General features: G+C 38.4%; 1 protein-coding gene across 1 annotated transcript in view; it reads left to right on the top strand.

Annotated features, from left to right (window-relative positions):
• Window positions 1-1,525: 1,525 nt before the first annotated feature.
• smchd1 (structural maintenance of chromosomes flexible hinge domain containing 1) overlaps window positions 1,526-17,067 on the top strand; it is a 36,898-nt gene continuing 21,356 nt past the window's right edge. The window contains exons 1-15 of the mRNA XM_083542111.1: window positions 1,526-1,960; window positions 3,751-3,826; window positions 4,190-4,348; window positions 4,511-4,593; window positions 4,694-4,827; window positions 5,637-5,751; window positions 9,347-9,466; window positions 9,563-9,729; window positions 9,816-9,906; window positions 10,347-10,563; window positions 11,968-12,073; window positions 12,485-12,668; window positions 15,632-15,703; window positions 15,838-15,963; window positions 16,467-16,580. Coding sequence (XP_083398237.1) covers window positions 1,796-1,960; window positions 3,751-3,826; window positions 4,190-4,348; window positions 4,511-4,593; window positions 4,694-4,827; window positions 5,637-5,751; window positions 9,347-9,466; window positions 9,563-9,729; window positions 9,816-9,906; window positions 10,347-10,563; window positions 11,968-12,073; window positions 12,485-12,668; window positions 15,632-15,703; window positions 15,838-15,963; window positions 16,467-16,580 — 1,929 coding nt within the window. The 5' untranslated portion in view covers window positions 1,526-1,795. The remainder of the gene's footprint in view (window positions 1,961-3,750; window positions 3,827-4,189; window positions 4,349-4,510; window positions 4,594-4,693; window positions 4,828-5,636; window positions 5,752-9,346; window positions 9,467-9,562; window positions 9,730-9,815; window positions 9,907-10,346; window positions 10,564-11,967; window positions 12,074-12,484; window positions 12,669-15,631; window positions 15,704-15,837; window positions 15,964-16,466; window positions 16,581-17,067) is intronic.

Here is a 17,067-nt window from a genome sequence, read left to right on the forward strand (position 1 = left end):
TTCCTACTACAGAAAAACCACCTTCGCTTCCTCCCGTACTCGAGGCGGCGTTGCACGTGTTGCCAAGTGCGCGATATTCACCCGGTAATTAGGGTGTATTGAACTGCATGACTCTGATGTTTAATTCTCAAATATGATTGGTCGAAAAGCGTTGATTCATTTTCCAACTATAGCTAATAGCTAATGGGAAGATCGGATCGTCAAAGAAATCTTTCTTTGTCATTTCGTTCCTTTGATCAAAAATAAAATAAAATGAAATACATTTGCATAAATTCTACATGCAAGAACTTTGACTATAGCGAAAATATGACACGTAACGACAAATTATGATAAACAGAATAAGTAGCTAACATTAGTAGTAGCTAACTTACTGTCAGCCCCAGTTTCCACCGGTACCCTGTTGGCTAACGATTGGCCTCGACTGATCCGATATGAAATTCTGGTTCGTGATCTGGATATTTGATTTGTCAAGTTTTACGCTGGATGCCCTTCCTAACGCAACCCTCCCCATTTATCCAGGCTTGGGATCGGCACTAAGAGTGCACTGGCTTGTGCAACCCTAATGGCTGGGTAATAAAATATATATATCAATATAATAATAATAATAATAATAATAATAATAATAATAATAATAATAATAATAATAATAATATGGTCTAGTGGTTAGGATGCGGCTCTCTCACCGCTGCGGCCCGGGTTCGATCCCCGGTTAGGGAACCAACCCCAGCCACTCTTAGTGCCGGTCCCAAGCCCGGATAAATGGGGAGGGTTGCGTTAGGAAGGGCATCCAGCGTAAAAACATGTGCCAAATCAAACATGCGGATGGTCCGCTGTGGTGACCCCTAATGGGAGCAGCCGAAAGAAAGTTTTTAGTTAATAATAATAATTATAATAATAATAATAATAATAAAAATAATGATGATGATGATGATGATGATTATGATGATGATGATTTGTCAATGTTTTGGAGTGATTGTGTAAAACTGAAAGTATTCACATTTGTTTAGAAATGTACAAAAACTTCAGATTTGGGACCAAGAATCCAAAATAATGTCTTTCAGCCCTTTTATAGGAGCCATTGTTCTTTTCACTACATGAATTCAGTACTTACAAAGTCAAAGTTGAATTGTTTTCACTTTTGGGGCAAATAATAATGATGACGATGATGATGATGATGATGATGATGTTTGAATAAAATGCAAACTAGTAGAACGTTGTTACAACAGTTGCATGGTTGAACATAACTGGAAAATAATAATGACCATCATGATTACGACGATGATGATGATGCTGATGATGCAGTGTGTTTGAATAGTATGCCAAAAATGAACCGCGCTAACGTTTCACAATGGTTGCCAGTAGTAATAAAAACACCGATCATTATTACAAGTTTGTTGAATTACAACGACGTTATGCAAGATAGCATTTATTCTTGTTACTGTTACTTTGTGAGAGTAATGTTTGTAGACTGTGTAAAAACATTTACCCTACTCGACTTTCTTTCCTCTGTCTTTTGAGAGGATGTGGCAACCCAGCCGGAGCATGAACGATAACACGGGTACAAAACCCGAGAGCGTGGACGGAGATGTGTGTGTATGTGTAAAAGCTCCTCTCCTGGGACATTGGTCAGAGCGCTGGAACGCTAAAACCCATAAAATGTCAAAGTAGTAAGAGATAGCAGTTAGAAGAACATTCCTGAATGTGGAAAGGTGAGCTATTTGGTTCAGGTTGAGGGGGAAATGTGTATATTCGAAGGCGTTTGGAGCAGATAAGTGAACCTTAGCGGAATAGAAACATGGCGGCGGCGGCATCGGCATCGGGAGATCCCCCAGAAGAAGCTTCTCATGGCAGCAGGGTGGTTTGGGTGTTTGACTGTCGCCCTCAACATAAAGAAGCTTTGGAGAAGATGCTGAATGTCACCAGTATGAACTACAAGCAGTTCCTGTGTGCTGTGCGCAAGGTGGGTGGATTTCCGGTAGTCGGAGTTAAATTAGCTAGCTAGCTTCATTTAAACCTCGTTAGTTGTGTTTTGCATTTGGTGGCAACCAACTACCACTTTTGCTGCATGCTGAAGTGGTTCCTCTCCTCCTAAGAAACTTTACTCATCTCTTAAACTAGTTAACAAACTCTCAAGTTTTGGATGTGTCTTCTGTAATTAGGTCCCACTCACTTAACTTTTATTTTATGGCCATTCCTTTACCATGTACCATAACAAGATCATGTCCACATGTTTCCAATGTCTTTTTGGTTATCAGGGTCTAAAGCAAAAGTAATATCCAATAAGCCAGAAATTATTAAGTGGAATGGTTATGTAGATACACCAGAATGGCAGAAAATCTTCATGCATGGTTTTCCTGGCTCCATCATGGACCTAACCAAGTAGTTACATGAAGATACTAATAACCAAATTCCATGTTTTTTGGAAAGAATGTTTACTGTGAGTAGGGTATGAATTTCAGCCCTGTAACAGCATCGCTGTAGATTTCGAGAGATGCAAGGGTGCCATTAGTTTTGAACTAGTTGCATGGTTTGTTGTCTAATTCAAAACGTCACAAGTCGCACATTTGGAGCCACGTTACAACAGACGAAATACTTCATCAAACGTGCGTCTGTCGCTTTTGTACAGTTATAGTTCATCTTCTAGATCGGAGCGTTCGAGATCGAGATCTAGATCTAATGTCCGATTTGTGTCTCCGTTTCCTCCAAACACGTCATCTTGTACAATGATGATTCTCAGGTGACCTTTTCTGGACGTGGCAGATGTAATAGGTGTCAACAGTATTTCATAATCACTGAGCAAGAACTTTCATTTATCTCCAGTAACCACGACTTCTTGGTCAGGGTGGTGGTGGGTCCAGAAACAAACTCCGCATCAGTGGGGGTGAAAAAAGTACCATTTACCCTGTATAGACATTACTTAAACACACACAATCACACTTACATGTATTTGGGCCCTTTAGAGTAGCCAGACTGCCTACCTGCATCATTACTATTAGTGGAGAAAATCCGAGACTCTGGAGGAAATCCGAGACAATCCATGGACAGTGGAAGGGCTATCTTCACTTCAGCTCTAAAATCGAACGAAAGACCTTAAGCTGACTCTAGTTCTACTATTGGCAGCACCATGCTGAATACAACAAGAGCAACAACAAATAAGTCACTCGGATAGCAAAAATGCACATTTTATGTGTTTCAAGTTTTTTCCGTAGGACAACTGTGCACTTAGAACCTGTAAAAGGTTCCGCAGGGGAAATACCTCTGCTGAGTCAAAGTATCCACTGTTCAGTGTAGTGAAGAATCAGTAATGCTATGCCCAGACTCAGGAACCATGTTACTATCAGGAAATTGTAAATCTTACTGCAGTGTTGAGGGGAATACTTGGGGTGGGGGGGGTTCTTAAAGAGAGAGCTCTTTGGATGTAGGACCTCCATGCTGATGGTAATGGGGATGCCGTTTGCTCTACTAAAAACTTTCATAATGATCTGGTGTTTCAGTTTCCTGTAATATATGCACATGTATATGTTAATATTCCGGTAGCAACCATACTTTTTGTATGGTTGTATGTTTTATAGCAACTAGAATGTTTTTGTTGTTGTTGTTGTTGTTGTTTATATAAGAATTTTCAAATACCTTTTGATAAATTTTTTTTTTTTTTTTTATATGAAAGTCTACTATTTGACACCAGAACTGAAAACAGAAAACTCTGTTGACCACTGAAAGATGTTAACACTAGTGCCACTTTCATTTCAGGAATTTTCTATCTCAGTAAAGGAAAGTTTTGTGATCACAACAACCGATCGCCGGGAGATCGATTCAGATGTTTACGGTGAGAAACAATTCTGCAATAACCATCAGATCATAACTTTTGAATCTTTCTGAAACTTGGTACCATCAATGTTTGATCTTCACGAAAAATACATTTTCATATAAACAGTAAAATTTTTTCGAAATCTCCCCACTGTGGGACGAATAAAGGTTTATCTTATCTTTTATCTTATCTTAATGCATATAAGTACCTCGTCTGTAAGTACCTTATATAAAGCACCACTGTAATCTATCTTGAGTATATTTAGTCCTATAGCTACTTTGACTTAATGATTTAAAACCCGTTGATTAGTCGCTGATGTGGATGTTTGAGCAACTAAGTAAAAAGAAATTTAATAATCATTCATTTATTCTGACTTTTTAGACGAATTGTCAGATGGGAAAACTTTACACCTGCTACAGTCTGTGGATCAGGAGTTGGCTGTGGCAACTGAAGAAAGAATTAAGTACGTTCCTCATTTCCACACCATTGTGCAGAGCGGGCAGTACGAGTACTACGCCAGCGAAGGACAGAAGGCACTACGTAAGTACATTATTCCCTCTTTTTCCTGTGCATTTGATTGCATTCGAATTTTTTGTTGTCATTTGAAATTAAACGTTTTTTTCTTCTTCTGTATTAATGGAATGTGTTTGTTAATTGTGTGTGTGTGTGTGTGTGTGTGTGTGTGTTTTCTCAATACTTTAGCTTACGCCTTTGCTGAGCTTATTGATAACGCACTTTCTGCAACCTCGCAGAACACCGGAAATAGGAACATCGACATAAGATTGGTAAAGGTTTATTTGGAATAATAAAAGACTCTAATCATTAAACTTGGATTTCATTGACTGTTGTTTTTGCTTTCTGTTTTTCAATGTGTCTCTGTGTCAGTATTTTGATGAGTCTCAGGGTGGGCCGGCAGTAGTAGTGATGGATAATGGCCGTGGAATGACCTCTAAAGAGTTAAATAACTGGGCAGTTTATCGCCTTTCCAAATTCACCCGAGATGACCGCACGTTTCGAAGGTAAACAGTACTCTGAAAAGCACAGTTTTATTACTTGAATACTTTTTGTAATCATGTTGATGACACTAACGGGTTCTAGCCGAGCTTTTTGTCTATCTATTTATTATTAATTAACATGTTCAGCTAAAATGACAACTATTTTGGAAAAACATGATTATTATTATTTTTTAACTACGTGTGGTTCTTCCCCAAACGGTTGCCACATAGCCGAAGGCATGCAATTGTAAAGTCTTTAAAGGCTGTAGCACAAAGTTTTCTCCTCATGTACTCCAGTGTACAAAGCCAGCTTGATGATGATATGGTTTACATGGATTGGTGTCAAAGATCTTGAGTGGCCTGCTATAGATCTCAGACGTCAACTTTGGGATGAATTGGGCCGCACCCCAGGCCACTTCACTATACATCAGTACCTGACTTTACTAATGCTTATGGCTGAAAAAGCACAAATCTTCACAGCAGCACTCCAAAATATTGTGTAACATCTGAGTGGAGGTTTATTATAAACTGCAAATGGGGATTAAGTGTGGAATGTGACGTTCAAAAAGCACATACGACTCTTATAGTCAGGTGTCCACAAACTTTTGTTCGGCTAGTGTATGTAATAATCGGTGCTGTCGCTTTTTTTTTATTTTTTTTTTATTTCTATTAATAATTATTATAAATTGTGTAAGATGGATGTCTTAATACATACTCAGTTACCTGTCATAGCAAGTACCATATTACTTGCTGTGTTGTGGTGTTTTTTATAAAATACTCTATTTTCTTGAATGTTTTGCAAATTATTTATTTATTTATTTATTTATTAATAGTGATGAATTAAGATATGTGCGTCCCGGTGCAGTCCCTCGCAGTCTGAATAGTGACATCTCCTACTTTGGCGTTGGAGGCAAACAGGCTGTGTTTTATATAGGCCAGTGTGTACGGGTAAGTGCTACACCACATGCATTACTCTGTCTCTCTTATATAAAGCTGATGAGCATTTCTAAATGAATTAAAACAACTGTAGCCATGGTAACATTGCACACAGAATAAGTCAGCTATTGTAAACATTTTCTAATGACCCTACTTATCTAAATTGGTTATTTTTCCATGTCATTTAACTGTTACGGTGAATATTGAAATTTTGGTAAGTGAGTTGAGGTACATTGATTTGGATGAACTGGAGACGATAATGTTGAACTGAGAAATGTAATAAAAAAATGACACAAGGCGTTACCACAAACAGCTTTCATTGTTAGTAAATTGTGGCACCGACATACTTGATTCTTTCTCTCTTTATTTCTCACAACATAAAAAGTAAGAGAAGGAATTAACATTGTCTTTCTTGGCAATTGTCTAATTTTATTGTCATATAGCTGACTCAGCGAAATGAGACTACGTTACTCCAGAACCCTGGTGCTGCATTTACAACATAAAGCTGCATAACAGGAAACAGAGATAAGGACTAGTAAGTGTCCTCGCCCCATAAAGTGCAACCAGGTGCAAAACAGACAGTGCAAAGACAACACAAGACAGTGTAGGACAAATACACAAAATAGCGCCGCCAGTAAACCTGCTGTATATTACACAGTGCAGTGTGTAGGAGAGAACCGAGTACAGGAGTGAACATGTAATTAACAAAATATAAACAAAAAGGTTTGTGCAAAACAGGATTAGTAGCAGTCAAAAAGAATGCGCAAAAACAGCATGTAAACAGTTTGTATGTGTTATATAATATGGGTGGTACTGAAGACATGGATGTGTGAAGTAAGTGTGTGTTAAGTCCGGTTGTACAGATCAGTCACACAGTCGGGTGTGTGTGCGTGAGTTTCAGTTCAGTTCTGTGTTGAGGAGCCTGATGGCTTGAGGGGAGAAACTGTTGCACAGTCTGTATGTGGCAGCCCGAATGCTTCCGTACTCTTCCCTGATGGCAGGGGGGTAAAGAGTGTGTGTGTGTGTGAGGGGTGTGTGGGGTCGTCCACAATGCTGTTGGCTTTGCAAGAATGTCCGTGATCGAGGGGAGAGAGACTCCGATGATCATCTCAGCTGTCCTCACTACCCTCTGTAGGGTCTTGTGATCCGAGACGGTGCAGTTCCCAAACCAGGCAGGAATGCAGCTGCTCAGGATGCTCTCAATGGTCACTCTGTAGAACGTGGTCAGGATGGGGGGAGGGAGGATGGGCTTTCCTCAGCCTTCTCAGGAAGTAGAGACGCTGCTGGGCTTTCTTGGTGATAGAGCTGGTGTTGAGCGACCAAGTGAAGTTCTCTGCCAGATGAGCACCAAGGAATTTGTTGCTCCTGACGAGCTCCACGGAGTATCGATTGATGATCAGTGGAGAATGGTTGCTCTGTGTTCTCCTGAAGTCAACAACCATCTCTTTAGTTTTGCCAATGTTCAGAGACAGGTTGTTGGCTCCACACTAGGCTGTTAACTGGTGCACCTTCTCTCTGTATGCTGACTCATCGTTCTTGCTAATCGGCGAACTTGATGTGTTTCGAGCTGTGCATTGCTACACAGTCATAAGTCAGCAGAGTGAACAGCAGTGGACTTAGCACACAGCCCTGAGGGGCCCCAGTGCTCAGTGTGGTGGTGCTGGAGATGCTGTTTCCGATCTGGACTGTGAGGGTGGAAGCTGGGTCTTGACGTGCCTCATGACGAGCCTCTCGAAGCACTTAATCACGATGAGTGTATGTGCGATGGGACGATAGTCATTGAGGCAGGAGACTGTAGACTTCTTCAGCACGGGGACGATGGTTGTCGTCTTGAGGCACGTAGGAACAACGACGCTGCTCAGAGAAATGTTGAAGATGTCGGTAAAGGCATCAGCTAGCTGTAAAGACATCCGCTAGCTGTTTTGCTAGCTGAGTTTTCCTCACTTCAGCTTTTGAAGTTGTTCAGCGCATCTGGGAGGGAGCAGTCACGGTCACAAGCAGATGAAGTTTTCTTGTAGTTCGTGATCGCCTGGATGCTCTGCCACATGTGGCTGGTGTCTCTGCTGTCCTGGAAGTGGTTGTGGATTTTCTTGGCGTGTGCGCGCTTTGCCTCTCTAGTGGGACAGTTTGGCCCTTGCTGTCTTTAAGGCCATCCTGTCCCCTGCTCTGAAGGCGGAGTCTCTTGATTTTAGCAGTGCACGCACCTTAGCGGTCATCAACGGCTTCTGGTTGAAGCGTGTGGTGATGGTCTTGGAGATGGTCACATCATCAATGCACTTGCCGATGTAGCTAGTCACTGTTGACTCCTCCAAGTTGATGAAATTGCCATTGGTTGCAGCTTTCCTGAACATGTCCCAGTCAGTGCATTCAAAGCAGTCCTGGAGAGCAGACATGGATCCTGCTGGCCAGGTTTTCACCTGCTTTCGAGCTGAACGCCTATTGAGTGGTCTGTATGCTGGGATCAGCATAACAGAGATGTTGTCTGAGTAACCGAGGGTGGGTGCTTCGCTCGCTATGCGCCTGGGATGTTTCTGTAAACAACATCCAGCGTGTTTTCTCCTCTGGTTGCAAGGTCCACATTCTGGTGAAATTTATGGAGCACAGTCTTGAGAAATGCATGGTTGAAATCTCTGGTGACAATAAACAATCCGTCAGGGTGTGTGTTTTTTTTAGTTCGCTAATGGTCCTGTAGAGTATGCTGAGCGCTTCCTTAGCATTAGCACTAGATGGAATGTACACTCTGAGCACAATAGCGGTGGTAAATTCCTGGCTTATAAAAAAAAAAAAAGTCTACATATCCGAACCATAAACTCCAACAGCGGTGAGCAGTAGGTGGAAGCAAGAACAGAGTTCTTACACCATTCCGTGTTGATGTAAACACACAGACCACCGCCGCGAGTCTTACCGCACAGAGCTGCGAATTATCCCTTACTGTATTTCACAAAAGTGAGTAAACCCCTCACATTTTAGCAACGTATTTTTTCTCAAGGGACAATACTATAGAAATGAAACGTGGATATATTTTATAGTCAATGTGCAGCTTGTATAGATTTACTGTCCTCTGAAAATAACTCAACATACAGCCATTATTGTCTAATATCTGGCAACCAAAGTGATTACACTCTAAGTAATATCAGCTGTACGTCGCTTAACCATGCAAAGCCACATCATTCATCATGTTCCTGTTTTTGTTCTCTGCTTGACAGGACCATACAAATTTGTGTATCATATATATAAGGGCAGTTAGAATTTGGTGCTTTGAGTACAATTCTCTCATACTGGCCACTGGATGCTCAACATGGCAACTCCTGGCAAAGAACTCTTTGTGAAAAGCAACCATTCTAATTTTTAAATCCTCAAAGATGTGAGGGATGTACTCAGTTTTGTGAGATACTGTACATATAGGACCCTCAATCATTGTTCATAAAAATGTTTAATTCCTACTTTTAATATTTGTTTTTGATCTATAATTTATGTAAAACAGGTTTGATCATTTCAAACCCTTCATGTTTTTTCCCAAATGCAATACGGTGTAATTTTATCTGTGCCAACTGAAAAATGTCGGTGGACATGACTGTTTTCTACATTTATCTTTTGCTTAATATAGATTATAAGCAAGCCAGTTGGCTCTCCAGATGTACACGAGTTTGTACTGTCCAAAGATGACTTTGAGCAGAAGGAGAAAAACAACAAAGAAATCTATTCCGGCGTTATTCGGAATAGAAAGGTAAATGATGTGATGTAATGTAATGATGTCTAAGCTGAATGCATTTGTGATTTTAATTACTTATCTTACACCTCTTTTTTACACAATAATGCACAGCCAGGAGATGACTCTCATATCAGATTGGAAGAAGAGCGTTTCCTGCAATCTCTGGTTCTGGAAGAGTCCGGCAAGAACAGTTTTACAACTATAGTCATAACTGCAGTCCAGCCAGAACATGTGGCCTACCTAAAACAGGATTTCATCTCATGGACCAGAGAGCTGGCGTGAGTATTCGAGAACGAACACCTACATGCCCCTGATTCGTACCGTCGATTCCAATTAAATTTTTTCTTTTCTTTTTCAATTTAAGGCATATCTATCATTACTATGTTCATGGCATACATGGAAATAACATGAGAGATGCACGAACTTCTGAAAATATGTCCAACATTGACATCCAGGTATGTAAATCTTAAATAATACACACATTCAGTTCAGCATCTTTCTCCTATAAGGCTCTTTTCTCCTTTCTAGATCACCAACATGATCCATTCACAAACCGACTCTCGTCCGCACCCCCGCCGCCACCACACACGTTTTATTGTTTAATGAAACCTGCGTAATATTTATCAGGATTTTTTTTCCCCTCCTCTAACTATGACAGACTGTACATTTTTATTATAAAAAAATAACTAGATAAAATGATACATCAATGAAATAAAATGCATGTTTTTTAAAAATGTTTTTTCAAACGTGCCTGCTATAGCAGACATGGTCATAAAATTCATCAAATTGAATTTTAGTATTCCTGTACTTCAATATTTACTTAAAGCTTAATTCATTGAATAACAGTTAACTAAATAATAAGACCAGGATTTTTTTCCCCCCCTCTTTCCCACAGATCTGTCTAAATGACCGATCTCCTCGATTGCCAAGGTTTCTTAATCTAAAAGAGATTGATGATGACATGCAAACTCTGTATATAAACTCCACTGTGGCAGAGTTTGAGTTTAAAGCCAGCAAAGAAGGAGATGCCAAAGTAGAGGGACTCCTTCGATATCATCCATTCCTCTATGATAGGGAAACCTATCCAGAGGACCCATATGCAGCAACACCAGGTATATTTCCATGGTTGTAAACATACCTCTATTTTGTATTACTGTATTACTTTTTTTGTTCCCCCCACCCCCTCAATGTTAACACTAAGGACATCCAAACTATAAAAGAACATGGAATTGTTTGGTAAACAAAAGCATGTTAAGTAAGCTCAAATATGTTCTATATTTTATACCTTTCACACGTGTTTGGCTCTGGTTTTCCAACAGTCTTGAGGAGTTCCCAGAGGTTTTTGTTGGTTGCTTTTCCTTTACTCTCCAACTCCTCCCAAACCATCTCACTTGGATTTAGATGGGGTAATTGTAAAGGCTGGGACATCTGATCTATTACTCAATCATTCCCTTTCTTGAACAGATAGCTTTTACATAACCTAAAGGTGTGTTTGGAGTCTTCCTGTAGGAAAGCAAATGATGGTCCCTCTAAGTGCAAACCAGATGGTATGCTGCTGCAAAATGTAGTGGAAGCCGTGCTGGTTAAGTGTGCCCTCACTTTTAACAAAATGAGCAACCATGTGACCAGCAAAGCACCAACACAACTCCTCCTCCATGGTTCACAGTAGGATTTGCACATTCAGGAACTGTTAACTGTTTATTTCTAACAAAGACGTGGGCAAACATTTCAAATTTGTATTCATCAGACCAAATGACAGTTTTTCACTGCTCTATTCCTTGTTTGTTTTTTTTGTTTTTTGCCCAAGAAAGTCTCTTCTGTTTGTTTTTCTGAAGTTATGGTTTTGGCAATTCAACCATGAAGGCCTGACTCACACGGTCTACTCTGAACAGTGGATGTATGTCTGTCACCTGAACTCTGAGAAGAATATATGTAAATTAGCAGTTTCTTATGTTGGTAATTCTAATTCATTTGTCCTCTGCAGCAGAGGTAGCTCTTGGTCTTAATTTGATGGTTTTGGAGATTGCAATTGGGAATGCATTTTAAGTTATTGTGATTTTCTGGATTAACTGACCTTCATTTTATTTTTTTTAAATAATGATGGTCTGTTTTTCTCTTTACTTAACTATTCCTTGCCACAATATGGATTTGTAAAGTAGTAGTAGAACTAATCGGGCTATTGACTTTTAACTCACCCTTTCCTCTGCACAAGACAACTGATAGTCTAAAGCACATTAAGAAGGCAAGAAATGCCACAAATTAACTCTTGACAAGGCACACCTGTGAACTGGAAACCGTTCCAGGTGACTACTTGATGAATCTGATGAGAAAATGCCACGAGGTTGCCAAGCTGATTGTGGGTTATTTAATCATGTCATTGTTAAGAAGAAACACGGTCAATTTTCCTACATCCAAAGTCAATTTTTAGGGTGTGTGGCTGGCAGTTTGAATACATTGTTTAATATTTGATCTACTAACAACCCATGCCTTTGCTTCCACATGTCTTTTACCTCCAGATATTGATGAAGACTGTTTTGTTTCACATGCTGAGGGCCGAGGCAAAAGACCCATCTTTGAATGCTTTTGGAACGGACGATTAATTCCTTATTCTTCTGTTAATGAGTAATGACATTTACTACATTTTGTTTAATACTATTAAAATAAAATCAGGCCTGCAAACCTTAATACATTGAGCATTTTTGCTAATTCTTGTGCCTTAGTATTATTACTGGTTTAATGATTTAATTCAGAACTGGCTTTAAAATGAGATTTAACTTGATTCTTAGAATATTTTGAACGAAGCGTACGAAACGACCCTGTCCCGTCAACAATACTGTATGAATCTGGAGTGATTTTAACACGTGATTTTACTTTTTGGGGTTGGCAGGTCTGTAAATGTAAATATTTATATGTAAAACCTCTCAGGGGAAACGCATTCCTTTACTCATTATGAATGGTTTTGTATCTTTAATTTGTCTTAAGTGAGTAAGTTACTATGATGTAAGTTATAATGTATACTATTGTTTGTTTTAGGTTTGATTGGTGTGCAAGACCCAAGAAGGGCAGTTCACTCCCATTAGAATGTTATAATAGGATCTCAGGTGTCCTCTTCACTAATGATCGTTTTCAAGTCAGCACCAACAAACTGACATTTATGGATCTGGAGTTACAGCTACGCGATAAAGAGACCATCTTTACAAGAGTTCTCAATGGCCAGGTAAAGTACAACTATACACAAGATTCTTTGTTTCCTTTTGGGGGTGCAACAACTAATAGATAAAATCGATAATATTCAATAATAAAATTCGATGTCGACGAATGCCGATCTCGATTAGTTGGGCTGCTCACGTTACGGGTTAGCATGACGGTAAGATAACACAGCCACGTGTGAAAATGACGGACAGTACAGGTCTACTGGTAGCAAGGAGAAGTGTGTGTTCTAATTCATCCAAGGCAAGGGAGCAGTTTATATTAAACGCTACAAAGAAAACTACCTGGAAGTTATGCAAAGCGGAGCTCGTGTGGCATGGAAGTACCACAGTGATGCACATGAAAAGAAAACTCTGGAGTCACGGATGAAGGTGAAACATCAGCACGGTAAGTCTGTATAATCGTCATCATGTAAAAATGGTATAGTGTAATGAAGTGCTATTGTATAGTCATAGTGATTGATTCAATTAAACCGGTGTGAACAAACACTAAATCTAAAAGCAGCAAATAACAGCAGCAGTAAACGATTAGATTTTTAGTCACTGTTGTGGTTTTCAGCGAATGCTTATGCATTTGTACACCAATGTATATATTTTCCCTTTTTTTTTTTTTTTTTTTTTTTTTTTATTAAACCGGTTAGTTTGCTGCGTTTTTCCATTATCTTTATATAGCATTTGTCTACTACAACAGTAACTTATCTGTTTTCAAATGTGATTTACTGTGGCTTTGCTATGTTCAAATGCTTGTTTTCAATGTTTTTAAATAAAATTTATGCATATATCATTTTAATTATACAAAATTAAAATAATATATTCTAGATGCGTATCTTTTCAACTGAACTATATATTTATATATAAAATAATTTTTTTAATTGAATCTTTTTTTTTATATATATATATATATATATATATATATATATGTATATATATATGTATGTATATGTGCAAAATACAATTCAAATAAAGGTTTACCCAGGGTTTTTTTTATTTTACAGAAGGAAACCCCAGCAGGAGTGAATTTGTTCAAAGGAGGAATTCCCCATGCACTTCAACAAGCAGCCACTATAAACTTTTTAAATGTCTAAATTAAAGAGAGTTAAACTCGATATGTGGATTTAGCATTTATTATTTTAATATTTTTAAGCACACTTTTTTATGAATACCCTGAATTACGGTATTGTTATAATAAGCAAAACATCTGATTACTTTTTTTTTTTTTTACCTGACTAATCGGAAAAATGTATCATCCAATTAATCGTCCATTTAATTGATGATAAAAAGAAGCGTTAGTTGCAGCCCTATTTCAGTTGACTGAGTATGGTCTGATCCCTTCATGATCCCAGACCCCTAAAACTGCCAGGCTACAAAACAATAAACTTTCTAATCTGAGAAGAGGATCTTTTTCATCTGAGGAGAGAAAGCCATCTGTTCAGCTGTCCCGTTTACCCATCCTTGAGCCCCCTCTTCCCCTCCTGGGGAGATGGCCGGGTCATGGAAATGTGACTTAGAAGTTTCCGGAATTCAAGCTACTTTACTTGCATAATGTAATAATTGCATTTTACCTCCACATATTTGATATCATTTTATAGGTTTCAGTGTGATTGGAAATATGATCCCAGTCCCATATCAGTAGAACAGACTTCAGGTTTGGGGAGGTTCTGTCCTGCTGACATAAGGGTTGCCCCTGAGAAGATCCTTAATAGGTGTTGGTTTTACGCTATGTGACCTTTGTTTATTAGGTTAATTTCTGTCCCTAAAAATGGGTAAATGGTTAAAAATGGGTAAAATTTTAATTTACGAGTTACGAGTGTTTTATGATGTTTTGGGTATTTACGGAAATTTGGCAAAACATTCTGTAGTCAGAACTTCCCACACAGTCTCTCTGTGTGCCAGATACAGTGACTCTTTAACAATTCTTGTGTAAACTGCATTTCTAAAATATTTGGTTTTATGTTGATCATATTGTGTAAATTTCTTCTTTTATTTGTTTTTAGATGTGACATTTGTTTATTGATTATTGCTCAGCAAATAATTGTCAAATTCTTGATTAATTTATATCTAGTTGATTGTGTAGCCTGGTGTTCCCGCAAATCTATGACCAGGATAGTACAGACTGAAAGCTCATTAACAGATGGAGCATAGAGCACAATGTCTGGGACATTCTGATTTTTGACTTTTACTGACCGTAGCAAGTTATGACCAAGTAACTAAATCAATATTTTTTTACGAATGAGCAAGCATTGAGCGGCCTACTTAAAGAATATTAGTTTACCGTTCTATCATCTGACTAAGATTCGGACTGACCAATGTGCCCCTGTGAGCAGGTATCATTAGCCAAGCACAAGGCTCTAAGCGACTCCAGGTCCATACTGAATGATTATTTGAAAAGACAATGTTTAGAATAATCTATTAAAATGAAAGAACAAATACCGCCAATAAGGTGCTCAGCTTGAATTAGAGATATTAAAGTTAAATCTTTTATTTTAAATTGGAGTCAGATTAGAGGTAAAAAAAAATAAATAAATGGACTCGTGTTACAAAGTGCAATCCATTCTAGTAATCTTTTACAGCAGCGCGAGAAAGACTAACACGCAGCATACCTTCACCCACACCAGTGGATTCTGTCGTTGGGCCATTGGGTGGGCACCCTACAATATTTGTACAATTTATACTATTTTGTATATCCATTGGTTTTACTACAATCCCATAAAGGGCTTTTGTCTGAAACCTAATGCGGACATTTTTTTTAATCAGTAATTCTTTATTATTTCAAACAAGCATTAAACAAGCATATTGCCTAAGAGTTTGGAAAGTAAAGCTGGATTTATTTAATTTTCCCCCTCAAACATTGTCAGCTACATACATAACACTATGAATGTTATGTGGAAGATCATTTACCTTTTTTACTTCAAATGAAATGCAACTTTTAATTATTATATTTTTGTTAATGATGCCATTGTCTTTCTTACAGGAGCAAAGAGTGAAGATCAACCGCGAGTTCACAAATTGGTTGAAAGAGTGCCATGAAAAATTCGATAAACAGGTATGAGGGTGTTTGCCTTTATCCTTTAATACTCCATAAAGACACTGAATGAATGCTAGGACCTCATGTTTTCAACCGTTTTATTACTTAATTTCTGGACTTGGGCATGTGTGCTGTGTTCCTATGGATTATAGGTGAAGTTCCTTGGTTTCCAAGGTACAATAATACGCACAGATGTGCAGCCTAAACGCCTGCAGTCACCATGGGCTAAGTACAAAGCCATTGTGTGGGATGGTAAAACCTACAAAACTGGACAGCAGGTAAGGAGTTAAAGTAAACATTGATAAAAGCATGGATGTGCTACAGATAATGAAAAATGGAAACGGGCGATTGGAATCGATGAACGAGATTAGCGATTAGGTCATTTAAAATTTTTACGTTTAAATAAAATGTTCGCGTGTCTCTATGTGGATGCACTAAATGTTTACTTGATTTGGAACAGTTGCATATTCAAATCAGCCCTACCTGACCTTGCAAAAGAAGGGAACAAAATGGGAACTCATTGGCTGGTTTAAGTATTTTTGAGGTATCTCTGATTTCCTATAACTTATTTAAGTTCACAATAACCATGGTGCGCATAAAAGTATCGCCAGAAAGCACAATAAAACAAACCCCAACAGCAAACGACCACATTAGGTTCCAGCCATGAACTAGAATAGCACAAATTTACTGAATCAGCATTTATTCGGCATATGCTGCTTCATAAACACTGTTTGTTAATATAGCATTGGTATAACTTTATTGACCAGTTCCTTGTTCCTAGGTGAAGACAATAAAAACTCAGCCTATTCTATATGGTACAGTGGTTCATTTTCTGCTCTATGGGGACTATGAAGATGATGTCTTTGCCACTGGGGGGCATGTCCAAATTGCACTGGTAAGAGAAGTTGTTAAATAATTACAATTAAAGGCATAATCATGGTCAGTTAACAGTTCAAAATGTCTCCTAATATCATTGAAATCAATTTGCATTTGAATTAATATATATATATTATAAATATATTGTTTTGGTTTTTGAGAAAGCAAGCAATAAAATGCAACAATTTTAAACAGAGATTTTAACCAAAGTAACCTTTTACTGTAATTTCCGGACTATAAAGCGCACCCAAATATAAGCCGCACCCACTGAATTTTACAAAGATTTTTATTTTGGACATAAATAAGCCGCACCTGTCTATAAGCCTGTCTATATTGAAACTTATGAACTTTACACAGGTTTTAATGAAAGACAGTGCCTGCTACATGGCTTGTATCTAAACAGTAGCCTACCAAGAAAGTCATTGTTCACTGTCTTCCTCCTTCCTTTCACAACAATTTCCCTCGGGAGTTTTTCTTTTCGCATCGTCGTGCGTTTAAAAATCACC

The sequence above is a fragment of the Silurus aristotelis genome, assembly GCF_946808225.1.
Source record: "Silurus aristotelis genome assembly, chromosome: 5".
Lineage (NCBI taxonomy): Eukaryota > Metazoa > Chordata > Actinopteri > Siluriformes > Siluridae > Silurus > Silurus aristotelis.